The sequence below is a fragment of the Oncorhynchus mykiss genome, chromosome 16, assembly GCF_013265735.2.
Source record: "Oncorhynchus mykiss isolate Arlee chromosome 16, USDA_OmykA_1.1, whole genome shotgun sequence".
In the NCBI taxonomy this organism is placed as follows: domain Eukaryota; kingdom Metazoa; phylum Chordata; class Actinopteri; order Salmoniformes; family Salmonidae; genus Oncorhynchus; species Oncorhynchus mykiss.
This window is the reverse complement of record NC_048580.1, coordinates 53185669-53204143: the sequence shown is the minus strand read 5'-3', so window position 1 is coordinate 53204143 and position 18475 is coordinate 53185669. Positions and strand designations below refer to the sequence as shown.

The 18475-nt window shown below is 41.6% G+C and overlaps 1 protein-coding gene across 1 annotated transcript; it reads right to left on the bottom strand.

Moving 5' to 3' along the window:
• Positions 1-5227: 5227 nt before the first annotated feature.
• Positions 5228-16604, bottom strand: LOC110492275 (probable G-protein coupled receptor 173). Its single transcript, XM_021566457.2, has 2 exons — positions 15594-16604; positions 5228-6645 (listed from the first exon to the last, which is right to left on the bottom strand). The coding sequence occupies exon 2, from the start codon at positions 6413-6415 to the stop codon at positions 5252-5254; it is 1164 nt and encodes a 387-aa protein (XP_021422132.1). The 5' UTR covers positions 6416-6645; positions 15594-16604; the 3' UTR covers positions 5228-5251.
• Positions 16605-18475: the final 1871 nt, after the last annotated feature.

Below are 18475 nucleotides of genomic sequence, written 5' to 3'. Positions count from 1 at the left end.
ACATCGAGAGACTGAAATGTTTTCCCATTCCTCCTTGCAAAACAGCTCGAGCTCAGTGAGGTTGGATGGAGAGCATTTGTGAACAGCAGTTTTCAGTTCTTTGAACAGATTCTCGATTGGATTCAGGTCTGGACTTTGACTTGGCCATTCTAACACCTGGATATGTTTATTTTTGAACCATTCCATTGTAGATTTTGCTTTATGTTTTGGATCATTGTCTTGTTGGAAGACAAATCTCTGTCCCAGTCTCAGGTCTTTTGCAGACTCCATCAGGTTTTCTTCCAGAATGGTCCTGTATTTGGCTCCATCCATCTTCCCATCAATTTTAACCATCTTCCCTGTCCCTGCTGAAGAAAAGCAGGCCCAAACCATGATGCTGCCACCACCATGTTTGACAGTGGGGATGGTGTGTTCAGCTCTGTTGCTTTTACGCCAAACATAACGTTTTGCATTGTTGCCAAAAAGTTCAATTTTGGTTTCATCTGACTAGAGCACCTTCTTCCACATGTTTGGTGTGTCTCCCAGGTGGCTTGTGGCAAACTTTAAACAACACTTTTTATGGATATCTTTAAGAAATGGCTTTCTTCTTGCCACTCTTCCATAAAGGCCAGATTTGTGCAATATACGACTGATTGTTGTCCTATGGACAGAGTCTCCCACCTCAGCTGTAGATCTCTGCAGTTCATCCAGAGTGATCATGGGCCTCTTGGCTGCATCTCTGATCAGTCTTCTCCTTGTATGAGCTGAAAGTTTAGAGGGACGCCCAGGTCTTGGTAGATTTGCAGTGGTCTGATACTCCTTCCATTTCAATATTATCGCTTGCACAGTGCTCCTTGGGATGTTTAAAGCTTGGGAAATCTTTTTGTATCCAAATCCGGCTTTAAACTTCTTCACAACAGTATCTCGGACCTGCCTGGTGTGTTCCTTGTTCTTCATGATGCTCTCTGCGCTTTTAACGGACTTCTGAGACTATCACAGTGCAGGTGCATTTATACGGAGACTTGATTACACACAGGGGGATTGTATTTATCATCATTAGTCATTTAGGTCAACATTGGATCATTCAGAGATCCTCACTGAACTTCTGGAGAGAGTTTGCTGCACTGAAAGTAAAGGGGCTGAATAATTTTGCTTGATGTTTGAAGCCTGAAATGTGGCAAAAGGTCGCAAAGTTCAAGGGGGCCGAATACTTTCGCAAGGCACTGTATAAAGGAAAGATGACATCAAAAGTTGAAACATAGTTTATAATATTATGGATCTGCGAACTGATCATGAGCTTCTTTCTACCCACAAGTGCTGATCATCTAAAAGACAGATTAAATGTCAAAATGTATGCTAATCTGGGGTTTTGTAAACTCTTGACAACTTGGTGACCTTAAATATGGATAACAAGGCATGGAAAAGGAAGACCGTATGAACCCTGTGAACTCATACTTTTGTTGCGGGGTTATGTCCTCTTTCTGTTGCGTGGGCTAAAAAACATTATGAGTGCAATACACAAAATAAGTGTTAGCATTACTATCCCAGGTGAGGAGCAACATACTCTAGCTGAGAATGTTTTATGCCCTCAATCAATATTCAAATTAATGTGACGTTAGTCTTGACGACTGGTTGTAAATTTGTGTGTCTTGTCTTTGAATTCAAGGCATAGAATAAAATGTTGTACTTGCTCCTTACTTTTACATCTTGTGTCCATATCTGCACATAAGGAATGTGTTACATTTAGTAATTGCAATCTGTCAATAGTTTCAAAGGAAATTTATTTTTCATTACAAAAACCAACAACAAAAATCCTAAATGGCCAGAGACATGCTTAACAGCTCAACCATTTTCTTTTTAAATAATACAAGAAAGAAATGGAAATCACACACTCTGACTTGCTGCTTCCATAATATTTAGGGGTTTAAAGACTTTTATATAGGTATCCTTCAAACCTCCTCTTATATTTTACGTTTTATATTCATCTGCAGATTGTTCTGTGAGCTTTGACATTTTGGGGTCCAGTTTAAAGGGTAAAGTTAAAAAAAGTGTTTAAGTTCTGAAATTCAGGATTTGTTCTACTATCCAGAGACTATTCTTATGATTCTGTATTTTCATAGATTTCATGTATAATAACACTGTGGATGCACACATGTGAAATGTCTTATTTTAAATTCACAACATAAGTATGCATGTAGTCTCTCCACATACAGGGTCATAATAACTACAGCTACACTGTAAAATCCATGAACTTAGATGAAACATTCAATTAAATATTCAGAAGTCAAATTGGCTTTTGGATGGCTTTGGGCTTTTACAAAGCCCAAACACTACAGAAGAGATAGAAATTGAATCAGTTCTATGACTAACAAAATGCAGTGTATTCAAACCAAACAAAAATCATGTATAACATTATTTTATATGATGTTATTCCTTTCACTGAGACACATTGGAAATGAATAAGAGTGCAATAATCATAGTGTCTGTGTGGATAGAACCACTCACCCCAAGACAATCTCAAACTGTCTTCAACCTTTATATTCCCATACAAGCAATAACATAATCCCCATTCAGACAGAAGGCTCTGTAGTCCAATTTAGAGGAACTGCACGTGTAAAAAATGTGCAATTCAATGGTTTAAGAAGACACACTCGTTGCATCAGGTTTTTGAATGAACCTCATTGGTTTTAGCACATTCAATTATCTGTGTCAGGAACAGGCTGAGGGTGAAAAATACTCGAATAAGCATTTGCAGGACTGACATTTTTCAAAATGCAACGTGTTTCTGGCCATTCCTATTCCCCAAATATCCTTGGTTTTCATCCCTCTAGTCTAGCCTCTAAACATACACACCATCATACTTACGTACAGAAACACTCACACACACATGCATGGTAAAAATATGATGACCGGGACCCTCCCCTCCCCGCCCGCCTTCAATTCCAAGTTAGTCCATGGTCCATATAATACACATTAAATAGTACAGAGGTCACAGTTAATTTACAAAAGGTAGTGTGCCTGAAGCAACAAAAAAAGCACTGTCAGGCATTTCTGCTTATCAAAAAATCACTCCCGGTCTCCCTCCTTCCCCCCCAACACCAACCAACCCCAAAATGCACACATCTTTTTTCATTCCTTGTTTTCACAGATCAATACACAACACCAGACTCATCCCCTCCCACTGATAAGAGAAGAAACAACAACAAAAATTCTGAAAGAAATCCACAATAATCCAGGAAGGGCTTTTGTTAATTCCATTAATTGTCCGTTTTGGATTAAAGTTTCCTCTGTCCTTTGTACACTCCAGTGTTACAATTTGGCAAGTGTTTTTTCTCTAATACCATCCTTGTTAAAGTTTTTGACAGGAGCTTTTACTTTTAGGTTGCGAGGGGGAGAGTTGCGTTCCCACCGAAAGTCATTAATTCCACAGTGTTGTGTTTCCCCATTAGTTGGAATAATCCCTTGATGTTTATTACTTCAACACATAGAGGCATACAGCTGTCAACTCTTCCTTGCATTGGTTAGAAACAAACCTTTTTTTCTTTTTCTTTTACAGAGTAAGGCCATAACCCAGATAATAGAAATAACAATTCAAAGTTATGTTGCTTTTTCACTGTTATTGTTAGTTTGTGTCATTGTTATTGTTTGCAGACAACAGTAGACAATTAGAAAACCAAAAGAAACGTACAGTTGTACCCACAAAGGGATAGTATCACGTTCCAAACCTCTCCTTGACATTCACTTAAAATATGACATTCTCTGTGTCCTGGCCTACACCTGGCTAGCACTCTGGTTCAATTCTAAATCATGTTAAGATTTATCATACTCCAATGTGCAAAAACAGAAATGGGCATGTCCCCCCCCCCCCCCCCCTTCCAAGACCTTCGTGTGAAGTGATGATGTCATCAAATATAAATAACTTTATCCCTATCTGAAGATATAAACATTCTGATTTAGCTTTTATGAACATTACTATCAACTGTCTTTTTAAACAATTTGCGAGATTTCCAAGGTGTTCAATCATCTGTAACAATACCAACTGCAGCAACAGGAATTTAGAAAGAGCACTGCGCATTTTCTGTCAATGTATCATTGGCTTTCTGTTATAAAATGGACTCAGATTCTCATAGTTTGTCCTTGATTGGGGCATTGTTTTGTTTAAGTTATCCTCAGGAATCATGGGATGACACAAATATCACCTAAACATGCACTTCATAATTCTGTCTGACTATTAACACTTCACAATTAGTATCTGCTCCTTTCTGTTCAACGCTAATGAACACAAGATCAAACTTTTCTCCACAGCAGCTCTTGTTAACACGTGTTTTTTCCCATCTCATATTGTTCGCTGATTTGAGGTGCTCGTTAGACCAAATGAGAATGTTACTTGCACATTTTTGTAACGTATGACCATGCCAAAACAACTCTTGCTGACTTTCTATGATAGCCTCTTGTCAGTTTCTACTTCCGTCGACTTCACTAAATCTTGCATGTTTTCTTTCAAGGGTATTAGTTGTTCAAATCATCAAAATGAATGTAGATCTCAAGGTGGACAAATAAATAAACCTAATAATTCATCTGAGAAACACCACATAAACCCGTGAGAGTGCCTGAATATGCTGTTTTATATGTTTAACTGTGTTACTGATGCCTTTGATTCAAGCAGTTGAAGGAAGCAGTTTCATACTTGTTCCACATTAAAAGTAAGAATACATACATGCATCTGAGATGGACACTTTTGTTGTTGGTTCAGTCTCCTATTCTTTCTGTGTGGAGAAGGCCATTTATATAAAAAAAATATTTAAAAAATGGCAGTTAGCAGTTTAATGTAACTGATCTAAAAATTAATCCAAATCTATAAACTGAAGTCAAAGGTGTTTTTGGTTTGATAATAAAATGTGGAAATCATACATTCTTTCTATAATAATTTTAGACCAACAATTGGTTTCATGGTTTCTACACTGCAGCAACCACATGCCTGTTACTGTGGGTAATAATCCCCCAATAAGACTTTAGAAAAACAATTTAGAACATCCCAAATGAGCTTGAAATACCTCTGCTCTCCTCTGACAAGGAGAAACCCAGATACATCACATGGAGGTGAATGGAATTCTGAAATGTTAACCTCCTCAACAGTTCCAGACTGACACCCACCCCTTTTAAATCATCTTGCACTGAATCAAAGGCCACAACAACTCAAATGGCCCCTCAGTCAACCCCCCCCCCCCCCCCCCCCCCCCCCCCCCCAGGTAACGACCGCCCACCGTCCCCCTCACATGACGCGATAAGGCTCTCGGGGCAGATGAGGTTTAGTCCTACAGCTGGCTGGCAGGTGTGCCAGGAGCCCCTTCTTCAGGTCCTTGTTGAGGAAGAAGCAGACAATGGGGTTTACCCCTGCCTGGGCAAAGCTCATCCATACGGTGGTGGAGAGGTACCGGTGCGGTATGGTGCAGGCCTTAACAAACACCCGCCAGTAGCAGGCCACTATGTAGGGTGACCACAGCACCAGGAACAACAGGGTGATCACATAGAACATCCTGCCGAGCTGCTTCTCCGCCTTGAACTCCTCCATGCCCAACAGGCGCCGGTTCTGGTTGTGCAAGTTCTGCCGGATGCCCAACAGGGTGGGCGGCATGGGGCCCCGACCAAAGCCTGCGATCCAGTTGGCTGCCGCCTGGCCGGTGGCGCCAGGCCCATGGAAGGTCCAGTTTTGGCTAATAGCTGGCACCATCTGGACGGGCTTCATCTTGCGGTGCTTGTACTCGAAGAGCAGCAGTTTCATGTAGACCACGTGCGTGGCCAGGATCAGCACAGCCAGCATCAGCATAAAGCCCAGTGTGTCGTTTGCCTTGAAGTAGCGGTGCTCGAAGATGCACTGATCCTCCTCGCGGATGAACTTGTAGGTGCCCACATCGAAGACGGGTGGGAAGGCCATGGCCACTGACAGCGTCCACACCATGCACACCACCGCCACGCACGTCCAGAAGGTCATGCGCTTGGAGTAGAAGCGGTGGTGGGCGATGGCCATGTAGCGCGTCACGCTGATGCAAAACAGCATGAAGGCGGCATGGAAGCAGAAGAGCACGGCCATGAAGGCCACCACCTTGCAGCTGAGCACGCTGTAGGTCCAGGCCGAGCCGTTCTTGATGGACACCAGCACGAAGGGGAAGCAGACGGCCGAGCGGATGGTGTCGGCCAGGCACAGATCCAGCAGGAAGTAGTAGGGGGCCTTGTGCAGGGCCCGGTCCCTGAGGACCAGCAGAGACACCACCAGGTTCCCCACCAGGCTGATGCAGATGATTAGCCCCAGTAGGACCAGTTTGATGTAGGTGGACACAGCTGACGATGGGCCCCCGACTGCCATCCCTCCCGTTGTGGCCACCACCGCCGCCAGGGGACCGCCGAGCCCCTCACTGGTCTCGTTGCCATTGGCCATCCCTTTGTCTCCCAGGTTATGCCCTCTTCTCTCCTGAAATCCACTCCTCCTTCTCCCTCTCCTCCTCCGCCTCCTCCTCCAGCTGCCCTTTTGTTCGTCCTCGTGGTTGCCTCTCCTTTTGATCTCACATGGAACCGGAGCGCTTCAGTCCGCATTGCCCCATTTTTCACTAAGCCCCTTGTTTCCTGTAGCTCTACCTCTCGTGCCTCTTCTTCTCACAGCTTCAGCTCCTGTAAACAGGAAGTAAGAACAGCAAGCATTAAATGTTTGGATGGACTTCCATGTCTGACATCAGTGTGGAATAATACAGTGTAAGCGTTTGCAGGGAGTATACTGTATAAGGTTAATATGAGAGGTGTGTGTCTCTTGGCTTTTCTAATAGTAAAATGCAATGCTTTTATGATTCCAGCATTGGCCTAGCTGGACTGCAGCAGTTGTTTTGTAAAATGTCATAATTTCCAGGAAGTAGTGGTTATGATATGCAATGATTACCTAACTGTCAATATCGTGCTAGGCCAATATGGAGTTAGGTAAGAGTATGAAGTGTTAACTACCTATATGTAGATGATTAGCCCTAGTAGCCCCAGTTTACATACAGCGGGTTCCAGAATGATTGGATCCCTTGATAAGGATGAGCAAAAAATACGATATCAAATAAATAATACAAATACTGAGCTAAATTGTATGCTCATTTAATACAAAAAAATATGGAAGATATTCCAGCAGCATTTTTTACATTTGTATTTATGTCAGTGGTTCAGCACAGTGGTTCCCAAACTCTGGGGCCCATGGGTCCCCCCTCCCCCCCAAAATAAATAATACTAACTCACGCTGGCTTTCAATTTACTCTTAAAAGTTATAATAGTAGAATGCACAAGGTGCAATTTTGAAATTGGATAGTGCATCATCAGTTCCTCTTGTCATGTCAGTCATTGCAGAGAGCTGTTTATAATTTGTCAGAAATGTCCAGATCAACTAGCATGTCAGCTAACTTTTTTTTTTTTTTTTTTTGAATTTGACCCCCTTTTTCTCCCCAATTTCGTAGTATCCAATTGTGTAGTAGCTACTATCTTGTCTCATCGCTACAACTCCCGTACGGGCTCGGGAGAGACGAAGGTTGAAAGTCATGCGTCCTCCGATACACAACCAACCAGCTGCTTCTTTAACACAGCGCACATCCAACCCGGAAGCCAGCCGCACCAATGCGCCGGAGGAAACACCGTGCACCTGGCCACCTTGGCTAGCGTACACTGCGCCCAGCCCGCCACAGGAGTCGCTGGTGCGCGATGAGACAAGGACACCCCTAAATTTATAGAATTGCAAGAAAATTTGCTTTAAAACTGAAAAATGTTCTTTGCACCCTGACAAAATGTGTAGAATTGCAAGAAATAAGCTTTAAACCTGCAAAATTCTCTGAACAGTGATGAACAGTGATGGTGCCCATAGAAATAGACGTGGCGCGTGATGTTTCCCAATGCTGGAAAGGGGGGCCCCGAATGAAAAAGTTTGGGAACCCCTGTTTTAAGAGAGCTATTTATAACTATTCAGAAATCTCCAGATCAACTAGACCATGTCAGCTAACGATCCCTTAATAAAGATGAGGACAAAAGACTGTATAAAATTAATAATACAAATACTGAGCTATGTTGTATGCTACCAAAAAATAGAACAATTATATTATTTTATACTAATACAATTGCTCAGAGAAAGAGGTTCTGTTCAACAAGTAATACAAAATATAGAAAAGATATTGATCAAAATGATTGGATCATCTGTTTTCAATACTCCAGCACCCTCCCCCTGCGAGGATAATGACACTGAGCCTATTCTAAAATGTTTTATGACATTAAAGAACACATTGGGAGGGATCTTAGACCATTCCTCCATTCAGAATCTTTCCAGATCCTTTATGTCCTTATATCCCTATCCAACTCTCTCGTTATCTCTCTCAGAACGATCTTCTTGACACTAATCAGTCAGACTTCAAGACGTGTCACTCAAATGAGACTGCTCTTCTCTGTGCCAAAGCTGACTCTCTCTCTGCTGTTCTCATCCTCCTCGATCTATCTGCTGCCTTTGACACTGTGAATTACCAGACCCTCCTCTTCACCCTCTCAGGATTGTGCGTCTCATGCTCTGCACACTCCTGGATTGCATCCTACTTGGCATGTGCTCCTTACCAGGTGGCGCGGAGAGGATCTGTGTTTGCACCATGTGCTCTCACTACTGGTGTCCCCCAGGGCTCAGTTCTAGGTCCTCTCGTCTTTTCTCCATACACTAAGTCACTCGGCTCTGTCATATCCTCTCATGGTCTCTTCTATCATTGCTATGCGGATGACACTCATCTGCTTTTCTCATTCCCCCCTTCTGACACCCAGGTGGCAACACGCATCTCTGCGTGCCTGGCAGATACTATCTCCGCGTGTCTGTCAGCCCGCCACCTCAAGCTCAACCTCATCAAGACGGAGCTGCTCTTCCTCCCAAGACCTCTCCATCACATTTGAAAACTCTACGGTGTCCCCCTCCCAGAATGCAAAAGACCTTGGCGTAACCCTGTAATCTCTGCAAACATCAAAGCAGTGACTCGCAGGTTCATGCTCTACAACATCCATAGAGTACAATTTTTCCTCACACAGGAAGCGGCGCAGGTCCTAATCCAGTCACTCGTCATATCCCTTCTGGACTACTGCAACTCTCTGCTGGCTGGACTCCCCGCTTGTGCCATCTAACACCTACAACTTATCCAGAACACTGCAGCCCATCTAGTGTTCAACCTCCCAAGTTCTCTCTTCACCCCAAGCCTCCATACTCTCCACTGGCTTCCAGTCGAAGTGGGCATCCACTACAAGACCTGCCTATGGAGCAGCAAAGGGAACTGCCCTGCTCTACCTTCAGGCTATGCTCAAACCCTACATCCAAACCCGAGCGCTCTGTTCTGCCACCTCTGGTCTCTTGGCTGTCCCACCCCTACGGAAGCAGTGGTCAAAGCTCTCCTCTGTCCTGGCACCCCAATAGTGGAACCAGCTTTCCCCTGATGCTAGGACAGCACTGTACATGCCCATCCTACGAAAATGTCTGAAAACCTACCTCTTCAAAGAGTATCTTAAATAATACATCTGCCTTATGTCTCAGCTAGTTTAAGATGAATGCACTAATTTGATCTGGATAAGAGTGTCTGCTAAAAAAAAAAAAAAGACTAAGATGCAAATGTAATTATATGGTTCTGGAGTATTGAAAACAGGGGATCCAATCATTTTGACCCATATCTTTTTTATATATTTTTTGTATTACTTGTTTAACAAATGAGCATACAATTTAGCCCAGTATTTGAATTATTTATTTTATACAGTATTTTTTGCTCATCCTTATCAAGGGATCCAATAATTCTGGACCCCACTGTATGTAGTACATCGTAATAATAAGGTATGTTATTCTATTTCAGTAAACTCTTTACGGGATAGTTTGGGATTTTGACAATGAACCCCTTTATCTACTTCCCCAGAGTCAGATGGACCCGTAGATACAATTATTATTATTTTTCACTAAGCTAACGCTAGTTAGAATTGGCTCGCAAAACTACCTCTAACTTCCTTCATACTGGACGCAGAGACATACAAATGGTATCCTGAACTATTCCTTTAACTCATTTTCCATCTTTATGTCCAAGTCTGTCCCACCTTCCCCATCCTTTACCCCAAAATAAAGTTCTGACTGTAGTTGTTTACAACATTAATACATTGTATTATAGCCCCTATCTTCGCGCATTATACAAGGCCTGTAATACAGAATCAAATGTCATAATAGTGGAGGGAGATGTTCAAGTCATCATCCTCGGAATTACACAAATCATTTGTCCCATGGAATCAATCAATTGTTTCTACAAGGGGCGAAACAGGGCTCACATAGGCATCTGCTGTAGCATGCTGTGGAACATCTTCTCCTTCCCCCTCAACACCAATCATATCAGCTGTTTTCTCCACACGCTACATGGCATGCCAGCAACTAGTCTGTCACGGTAATTACCCCGCTTGTTGCTAGGCTACAACACCTTACATTATTTGTGTGTGTGTGTGTGTGTGTGTGAGTGTGTGTGAGAGAGAGAGAGAGAGAGAGAGAGAGAGAGAGAGAGAGAGAGAGGGAGAGAGAGAGAGAGAGAGAGAGAGACCGTGTGTGCAGAGAGGGGGTTTTCTGTGTGTGTGTGTGTGTGTGTGTGTGTGTGTGTGTGTGTGTGTGTGTGTGTGTGTGTGTGTGTGTGTGTGTGTGTGTGTGTGTGTGTGTGTGTGTGTGTGTGTGTGTGTGTGTGTGTGTGTGTGTGTGTGTGTGTGTGTGTGTGTGTATGTATGTGTATTTGTGTGTGTGTGTCTGTAGTGTGTGTGTGTGTGTGTGTGTGTGTGTGTGTGTGTGTGTGTGTGTGTGTGTGTGTGTGTGTGTGTGTGTGTGAGAGAGAGAGAGAGAGAGAGAGAGAGAGACCGTGTGTGCAGAGAGGGGGTTTTCTGTGTGTGTGTGTGTGTGTGTATGTGTGTGTGAAGGAGATGGGGGAAAACAAATCACTTGTGAAGTTGAGATAGCATTTGCTTGATGAAGCCTCATTGGTGCAGTCACTTTGGGGACCACTGACCGGGCATTTCCAAAAGAGGTTGAACAGTAACACTTTAGATGTACAGTATGTCTGATAGCTCAGTGGTGTGAATGTGTAGGTGTCTGTGCTCTCTTGTGTATGAGTGGGTGTGTGTGTGTGATGGGAGTCAATCGGTATTGACCCCTCCACCACCATCATTTGTATTGATGAAACCTTCGGAAGTGATCAGGGAATGCACAGGTGATGATTATGGAGTATGTGAGTCCTACAGGAGAGAGAAGGGCTTAAAACCATTGTTTCACCGCAGGCATACTAATGTATTTCTGTCACAGTAATTACAGCCGCTTGTTGCTAGGCTACAGGACCATTCTGCCTTGTGCTGTGTTATTCTGTGTGTGTGTGTCTGTATGTGTGTCTGTGTGTGTGTGTGTGTCTGTCTGTCTGTCTGTCTGTCTGTCTGTCTGTCTGTCTGTCTGTCTGTCTGTCTGTAAGACTATATGAACTATTGTGATGAATGGTGGGGGCATTGATAGTTTCAGATGGAGAATAGCTATGGTTTCGTTTTTTCTGGGGAGTGCATACCATATGAGAAAGCCAATGAAGGTATCACATAATAAACTGTTTTCAGTTATTAGTGCACCCATAGTTAGTTCTCAAAGTGTATGATTACACTTCAGAATCATTTTCTTAGTAAACAATTATTTATACGTAGAGTAAAATTATTCTACACATTTTGAATAATTTCTAAAACATTTCTAAGCGTACCTGAGTATTTATGATGGCGTACTAATTCAAGTTATTATAAAGTGCTAACACAGTTACTCATAATAACCCAGTGGTCCCCGATGAACCCAGTTTTCCTTCATTTAAAATAACACCCATATTATTGAATAATAATGCTTATATTAATGAATAAGAGCTGAAATACATAAATGTACACTACTGGTCAAAAGTTTTAGAACACCTACTCATTCAAGGGTTTTTCTTTATTTTTACTTTTTGTTATTACTATTTACCATTGTAGAATAATAGTGAAGATATCAACACTATTAAATAACACATATGGAATCATGTAGTAAACAAAAAAGTGTTAAACAAATCAAAATATATTTTATATTTGAGATTCTTCAAATAGCCACCCTTTGCCTTGATGACAGCTTTGCACTCTCTTGGCATTCTCTCAACCAGCTTCATGAGGTAGTCACCTGGAATGCATTTCAATTAACAGGTGTGCCTTGTTAAAAGTTAATTTGTGGAATGTCTTTCCTTCTTAATGCATTTGAGCCAATCAGTTGTGTTGTGACAAGGTATACAGGTATACAGACGATAGACTTATTTGGTAAAAGACCAAGTCCATATTATGGCAAGAACAGCTCAAATAAGCAAAGAGAAACGACAGTCCATCATTACTTTAAGACATGAAGGGCCAGTCAACCCGGAAAATGTCAAGAACTTTGAAAGTTTCAAACTGCAGTCGCAAAAACCATCAAGCGCTATGATGAAACTGGCTCTCATCAGGACCGCCAAAGGAATGGAAGACCCAGAGTTACCTCTGCTGCAGAGAATACGTTAATTTGAGTTACCAGCCACAGAAATTTCAGCCCAAATAAATGCTTCACAGAGTTCAAGTAACAGACACACCTCAACATCAACTGTTCAGAGGAGACTGAGTGAATCAACCATTCACGGTCGACTTGCTGCAAAGAAACCACTACTAAAGGATATCAATAAGAAGAAGAGACTTGCTTGGGCCAAGAAACATGAGCAATGGACATTAGACCGATGGAAATTTGTCCTTTGGTTTGGAGTCCAAATTTGAGATTTTTAGTTCCAACCGGATGGTCTCTGCATGTGTATTTCCCACTGTAAAGCATGGAGGAGGAGCAGTTATGGTGTGGGGATGCTTTGCTGGTGACACTATCTGTGATTTATTTAGAATTCAAAGGCACACTTAACCAGCATGGCTATCACAGCATTCTGCATCGATACACCATCCCATCTGGTTTGTGCTTAATGGGACTATCATTTGTTTTTCAATAGGACAACAACCCAACACACCTCCAGGATGTGTAAGGGCTCTTTTACCAAGAAGGAGAGTGATGGAGTGCTGCATCAGATGACCTGATCTCCACAATCACCAGACCTCAACCCAATTGAGATGGTTTGGGATGAGTCAGACCGCAGAGTTAAGGAAAAGCAGCCAACAAGTCCTCAGCATATGTGGGAACTCCTTCAAGACTGTTGGAAAAGCATTCCTGATTGAGAGAAGCTGATCGAGAGAATGCCAAGATTGTGCAAAGCTGTCATCAAGGCAAAGGGTGGCTATTTGAAGAATCCCAAATATAAAACATATTTTGATTTGTTTAACACTTCTTTGGTTACTACATGATTCCATATGTGTTATTTCATAGTTTTGATGTCTTCACTATAACATTGTACAAATAAAGAAAACCCCTTGAATGAATAGGTGTTCTAAAACTTTTGACCAGTAGTGTACCTTTAAACCAATTTCAAATGGCAAATTTAAAAAAAAAACCTATAGGGGCCTATATTCTTGTTAATTTCCCAATCTCTCAGAAACATATATTTTTCCATTTTTGATTTGTTATAGTAAATCCAATATTTCAGATATAAACAGGGGCTTACCTAATTAGTCATGAGACATTTTTAAACCAAAGTAATGTCACAGTTTTGTATTGCTAGCTATAGAAAGGGACTGTGGTATCATTTGACTCTGTTCACATGATGTAATACTATGGTCATGTAGACATAATGTCTTCTATTTTACCATTCCCCATGGTTACATTTGTGGAATACTATAGATTCCAACAAGCGACCGGGGGCCCTGTTACTGCTTATGTCGCTTATGCCTGGGGACAGCCCTGGGTGGCACCTGATATGTTGAGTTAGTAGATTAACAATAGCTAGATGAAGTATGTGGTTGAGTGTCACTTGTCTGTGTCAATAGCAGAATCACAGCAGAAACACACACCTGTCATAGGCTAATAATTGGTAAATTATTAGAATCATCATTTTTTAAATTGTAGCATACACTATTGGTGTCTCCTATTCAATCACCTCATTACACTTTAGGCCTAAGTTATTTAGAATGAATTAGGCTATTCCAGAGCCTTATATTGAGATAAAGAATCTATAATCCAAATATAAGGCTCTGGTCTATTACATTTCATGTGACTTTATTAGTCTATGTGGCATGAACCTTGGTGGCTAGAGCATGAGAACAGTTTGTAGAAGCCCTATAGTCAGGGCCGGCTCTAGTCTTTTGGAGGCCCTAAGCAATATTTGGTTTGGGGGAATGCTAACAAGCAGGCCAAATCTTGACAGCAGAAAGTTTTAAAGTTCATTTCCTGCAATTCTACAAATTTTGCCTTGGGGCACGGAGACATTTTTGCTGTTTTAAAGCAAGTTTTCTGCAGTTCTACCCATTTTGCCATTGGGCGGAGAGAGCATTTAGCAATTTTATAACACATTTCTTGCAATTCTACTCATTTTGCCCGCTTATGTTGCTTATGCCTGGAGGCCAAAAAGGTATAAAATAAATAGGCATATGAAGAATAGATTATTAATGTACAGAAAGATGTGAGTGGAAAAAGAGTTCAAACGATCGGAAAAAAACAAAGATATTGATGAGGTAAGATTACATCATCATGTGTAGGCCTATTTAATTTTGATTGCAAAATTAATATACTGGCTATAGGGATATAAGAGCTTCACAGGAATACCGAAAGGCTATACATCATGAAGGGAGGGGCCTGGAGAAATTGGAGTGGGTTGTTGGTAGCTGAGCCATTGTCAAGAACTGGATAGCAACAGCAATAGAGTACCGCTGCCATGGTCGCGGTGGGAGGAGGCGACGCGGAATTCACCAACCAAAGGAGCCGGAATCACTCTGACACTGTTCAACACCGACCGAATGCAATTATAAACAACGGTATTAGAATATGAATAAATACATCCGGGGCTAGGGAAAATACAATAGGTTTAGTGGTGGGCTTGACACGTCATGTTTGAAGTTAAGTAAATGCATGAACAATTGCGAATAGGCCTAGAGCCTATGGTAGACTGGGTCATTTGAAGCATTCAACTTGATCCGATCCTTTCAGAATTCATGAACAGATGATGTTGATAATAATTCATCAACGAGGGCTGATGACGAGACCCCAACACCCCAGTTGCATCGCATTCGCAAATGGGTAGACCTGTATCGATGCTGTCATAACGGAAATTCGCCCAGTGAATAATATAGCTACCGATTGTTATAGCCTCGTGTCCATAATGCGGTTCCCTGTTGTAATTTACCATAGGGCATAGATCACACAAATGGCACTTAAATCTGCAGTGGTGTGTGTCGACTATAATAACCAGATGATATTACGGGCCTACATGTACAGTTTGTCTATGGCATGCGTCATGGGGCTGCATGAATCATAACAGAAATAGGCTATGTTGTAGCCCCAAAAAATGGGTTTCACACACGTTAACGAATTAACCAGGTACCAGAGGGGAAAAAAATAAGGCTACTTGGGGCCTAGAAGTAATAACAAAAAAATGACATAGGAAGGTGAAAGGAAATCTTACCTTATTTATTATGCTTGTCCTCGAGACAAAGGCTTGGGATTTTATTCTAGGCCGCTTGTTGCAGTCCACATTAAATATAAAATGATTCAAAGATCATTGTAAAGCAACAGTAAATGGCATAGAGGGGTCAACAAAACGAGCATAAATTCCAAATATAATCCACAATGAATGTCGACATCCTTCACAATTAAATGACTGAAAACATAATTTATACAGGGTATTGTCACCTCAGTAGAATCAGATCTTAATGCACATATACTTTTAATTTTGCACGGCTCCCCCGTCAATTAAGCCTGTTGCAGACTTCTTAAATAAACACAGGTTTTAAAGAACAAAAAGGATCGTTTCCTCTTTTTTCGTGTGCATGTCATGTCTTCGGGTTTTCCATAAAGCTCTCCCAATGTTCAGCAATAAATTCCCATCACACTGACAGAATAGAACAAATGGGTAAATTCCAATTCTGACAATCTTTTCTGTTTTCAAATACTTATTTCTCGGTGTCATCAACTGGATCCTATCACTGGTAAACGCATCTCAATTCTGAAAATAACGGTGTTCATATTACAGAACATCACGCTTTTATTGTGGGTCTTGCTCTGCTTGTTGGATTCTCCATCAAAAAAAGAGACGCCTTTTTTCGACCATTCTAGTCTCCTGTGATTTTATACTTTCAGTGATAACCCATCCGCTTCCATATTCAACTGTAGGCCAATATGCGGACTCCGTTCAGAGTGCAGTCATCCTTTTTGAAAATATGTACACTGTGTCTGTAGGCGCCCTATATATTTAAAAATGCACCCGTCTGGTTTGGTCTTTGATGGGATTGAAAAAACGATTCATTGTTTGCGGTGATAAATCCCAAATCCCAGGTCTTTCACGGACATGTCAAGTCGTTCGGAATCCATCCTCAGTCATTGTATAAATAATGAAAACTAGAAATGACCTAAATGAAATGGCTGTTAGCAATGGTGAATTGGAAACAGCGGCTCTCGTCTATGCGCGGAGCCTCGGGTTTCCCTCGGCTCCCTTCGGAATTAGCGAGGTAAGATTCGGGATCTTCCGGAATAGGACAGGCGCGAAGTACCGTGTTCGAGAGAAAAAAAGAATCCGATACACAATCTGTCACATAACTTCACTACATGGAAAGGATATTGGAAATATTATCTCCCCTCTTCATGATGTGACAGTTTGAAGTTACTGTGCCCCTTTTTTTTAACAAAGCATATATTTCAATTGCTGTAGGCTATTGTTTTTAATGTTGTTGCATTCCCGTCATGGTGGTAGGCCCTATAATAAAGTATTACTTGACCTGATCATGTGATAGCAAAGTATATTTATATGTAAATATAGATTGCTTATACAGTGAGCTCCAAAAGTATTGGGACAGTGACAATTGGAATTGAAATGATATATGCTACCAGGATTACGGATAGTCCTGAATGAATCGTGAATAATGATCAGTGAGAAAGTAACAGACGCCCAAATATCATACCCCCAAGACATGCTAACCTCTCACCATTCCAATAACAGGGGGGATTAGCATTTTTTGGTGGGTATGATATTTGTGCGTCTGTTACTTTCTCACTCATCATTATTCACGATTCATTCAGGACTATCCGTAATCCTGGTAGCATCCACATTAATGTAGAAGTGTCTAGAAACATATTCTATTCTTATTTACATTAAAAGTGTATCCAAAATAACACAATGCTTTATTTACCATAGCCATTGTATCATTTCAAATCCAAAGTATTGGCATACAGAGCCAAACCAACAAAAAATGTGTCACTGTCACAATACTTTTGGAGCTCACTATATATCAAGGGTCAGACTGAAGCAACAGCTGCCACTCTAGAGAGCCAAAGAAAAAGTCAGGTGCACTGCTATTTCTCATCTGGCTTTAGTTTAGATGACTATCTGTTTCCTCATCCTCATCAACATAATAATCATCATCATAGTAATTATAATCATAATCATCATCATCATCCTCAACCCCATCCTCATCCTTATCATCGTTATTATCACCATCATCACTATTATCATCTCTACAAATACTTCCATAGTATTAGTGAAGGTCAGACTGCATTGTGGATGCATCAGACCACATGGCTTCACCAGGTGATGTTGATATTGACATAAAAAGCGGTGCTGTAAGTCACTTCCCTTGTAAGGCTCTTGGCGCCCAATCATTTAATCCTGCTCTAAATCCCTGGTAAAAAGGTGTTTTGTCTCGGCATGACACAACACTGTGCCGAGTGCCGTCATGCCTGCCTCGACAGCTGTCTAAACCGCTGGAAGCTAGGGGACCAGATGGCATCGCCTGACAAAGGGAAATATTTAGGAAAGAGAACCGGACATGTTTTTTGGGAGTAATTCTCCCAAAAATCATAGCAACAATCCATTGGAGGTTTTTCTTCATTCTGTGGGGCCAGGGAAGAATGTAAAACAGTATTTTTTAAATTCAATTTGTGTCCTAGTATAAGCTTGTTCAGCCAAGGTCAATGTCAAAGTAAATGGTGAATATGACATAATAATGGACTTCTAGGAACTTCTTGCCATTGTGTGTATGGCAAACGAGGCATATAGTGTGCATCCACCAACCGGGAAGCCTGGTCCCAGGTAAGATCTTGGCTGGGAGGCAAAGTGAACTGTAGCCTGTCCCTACTGGTCATGATTCCTGGACAACTGTTCCTATCTTTGTTGACAGACCATAAAAAATAGCTGAATATCATATGGAGTAGTCTAGGAACCTGCAGTCTTTGATGTGTAGGCCAAGGATCTGGGGAGTCTATGACCCAATGCTATCTGGAAGAGCTGGGCTTATTACCCCCCATTGTTTTATATTGTATGGTACTAATATTAAGATGAGAATATAGTATTAA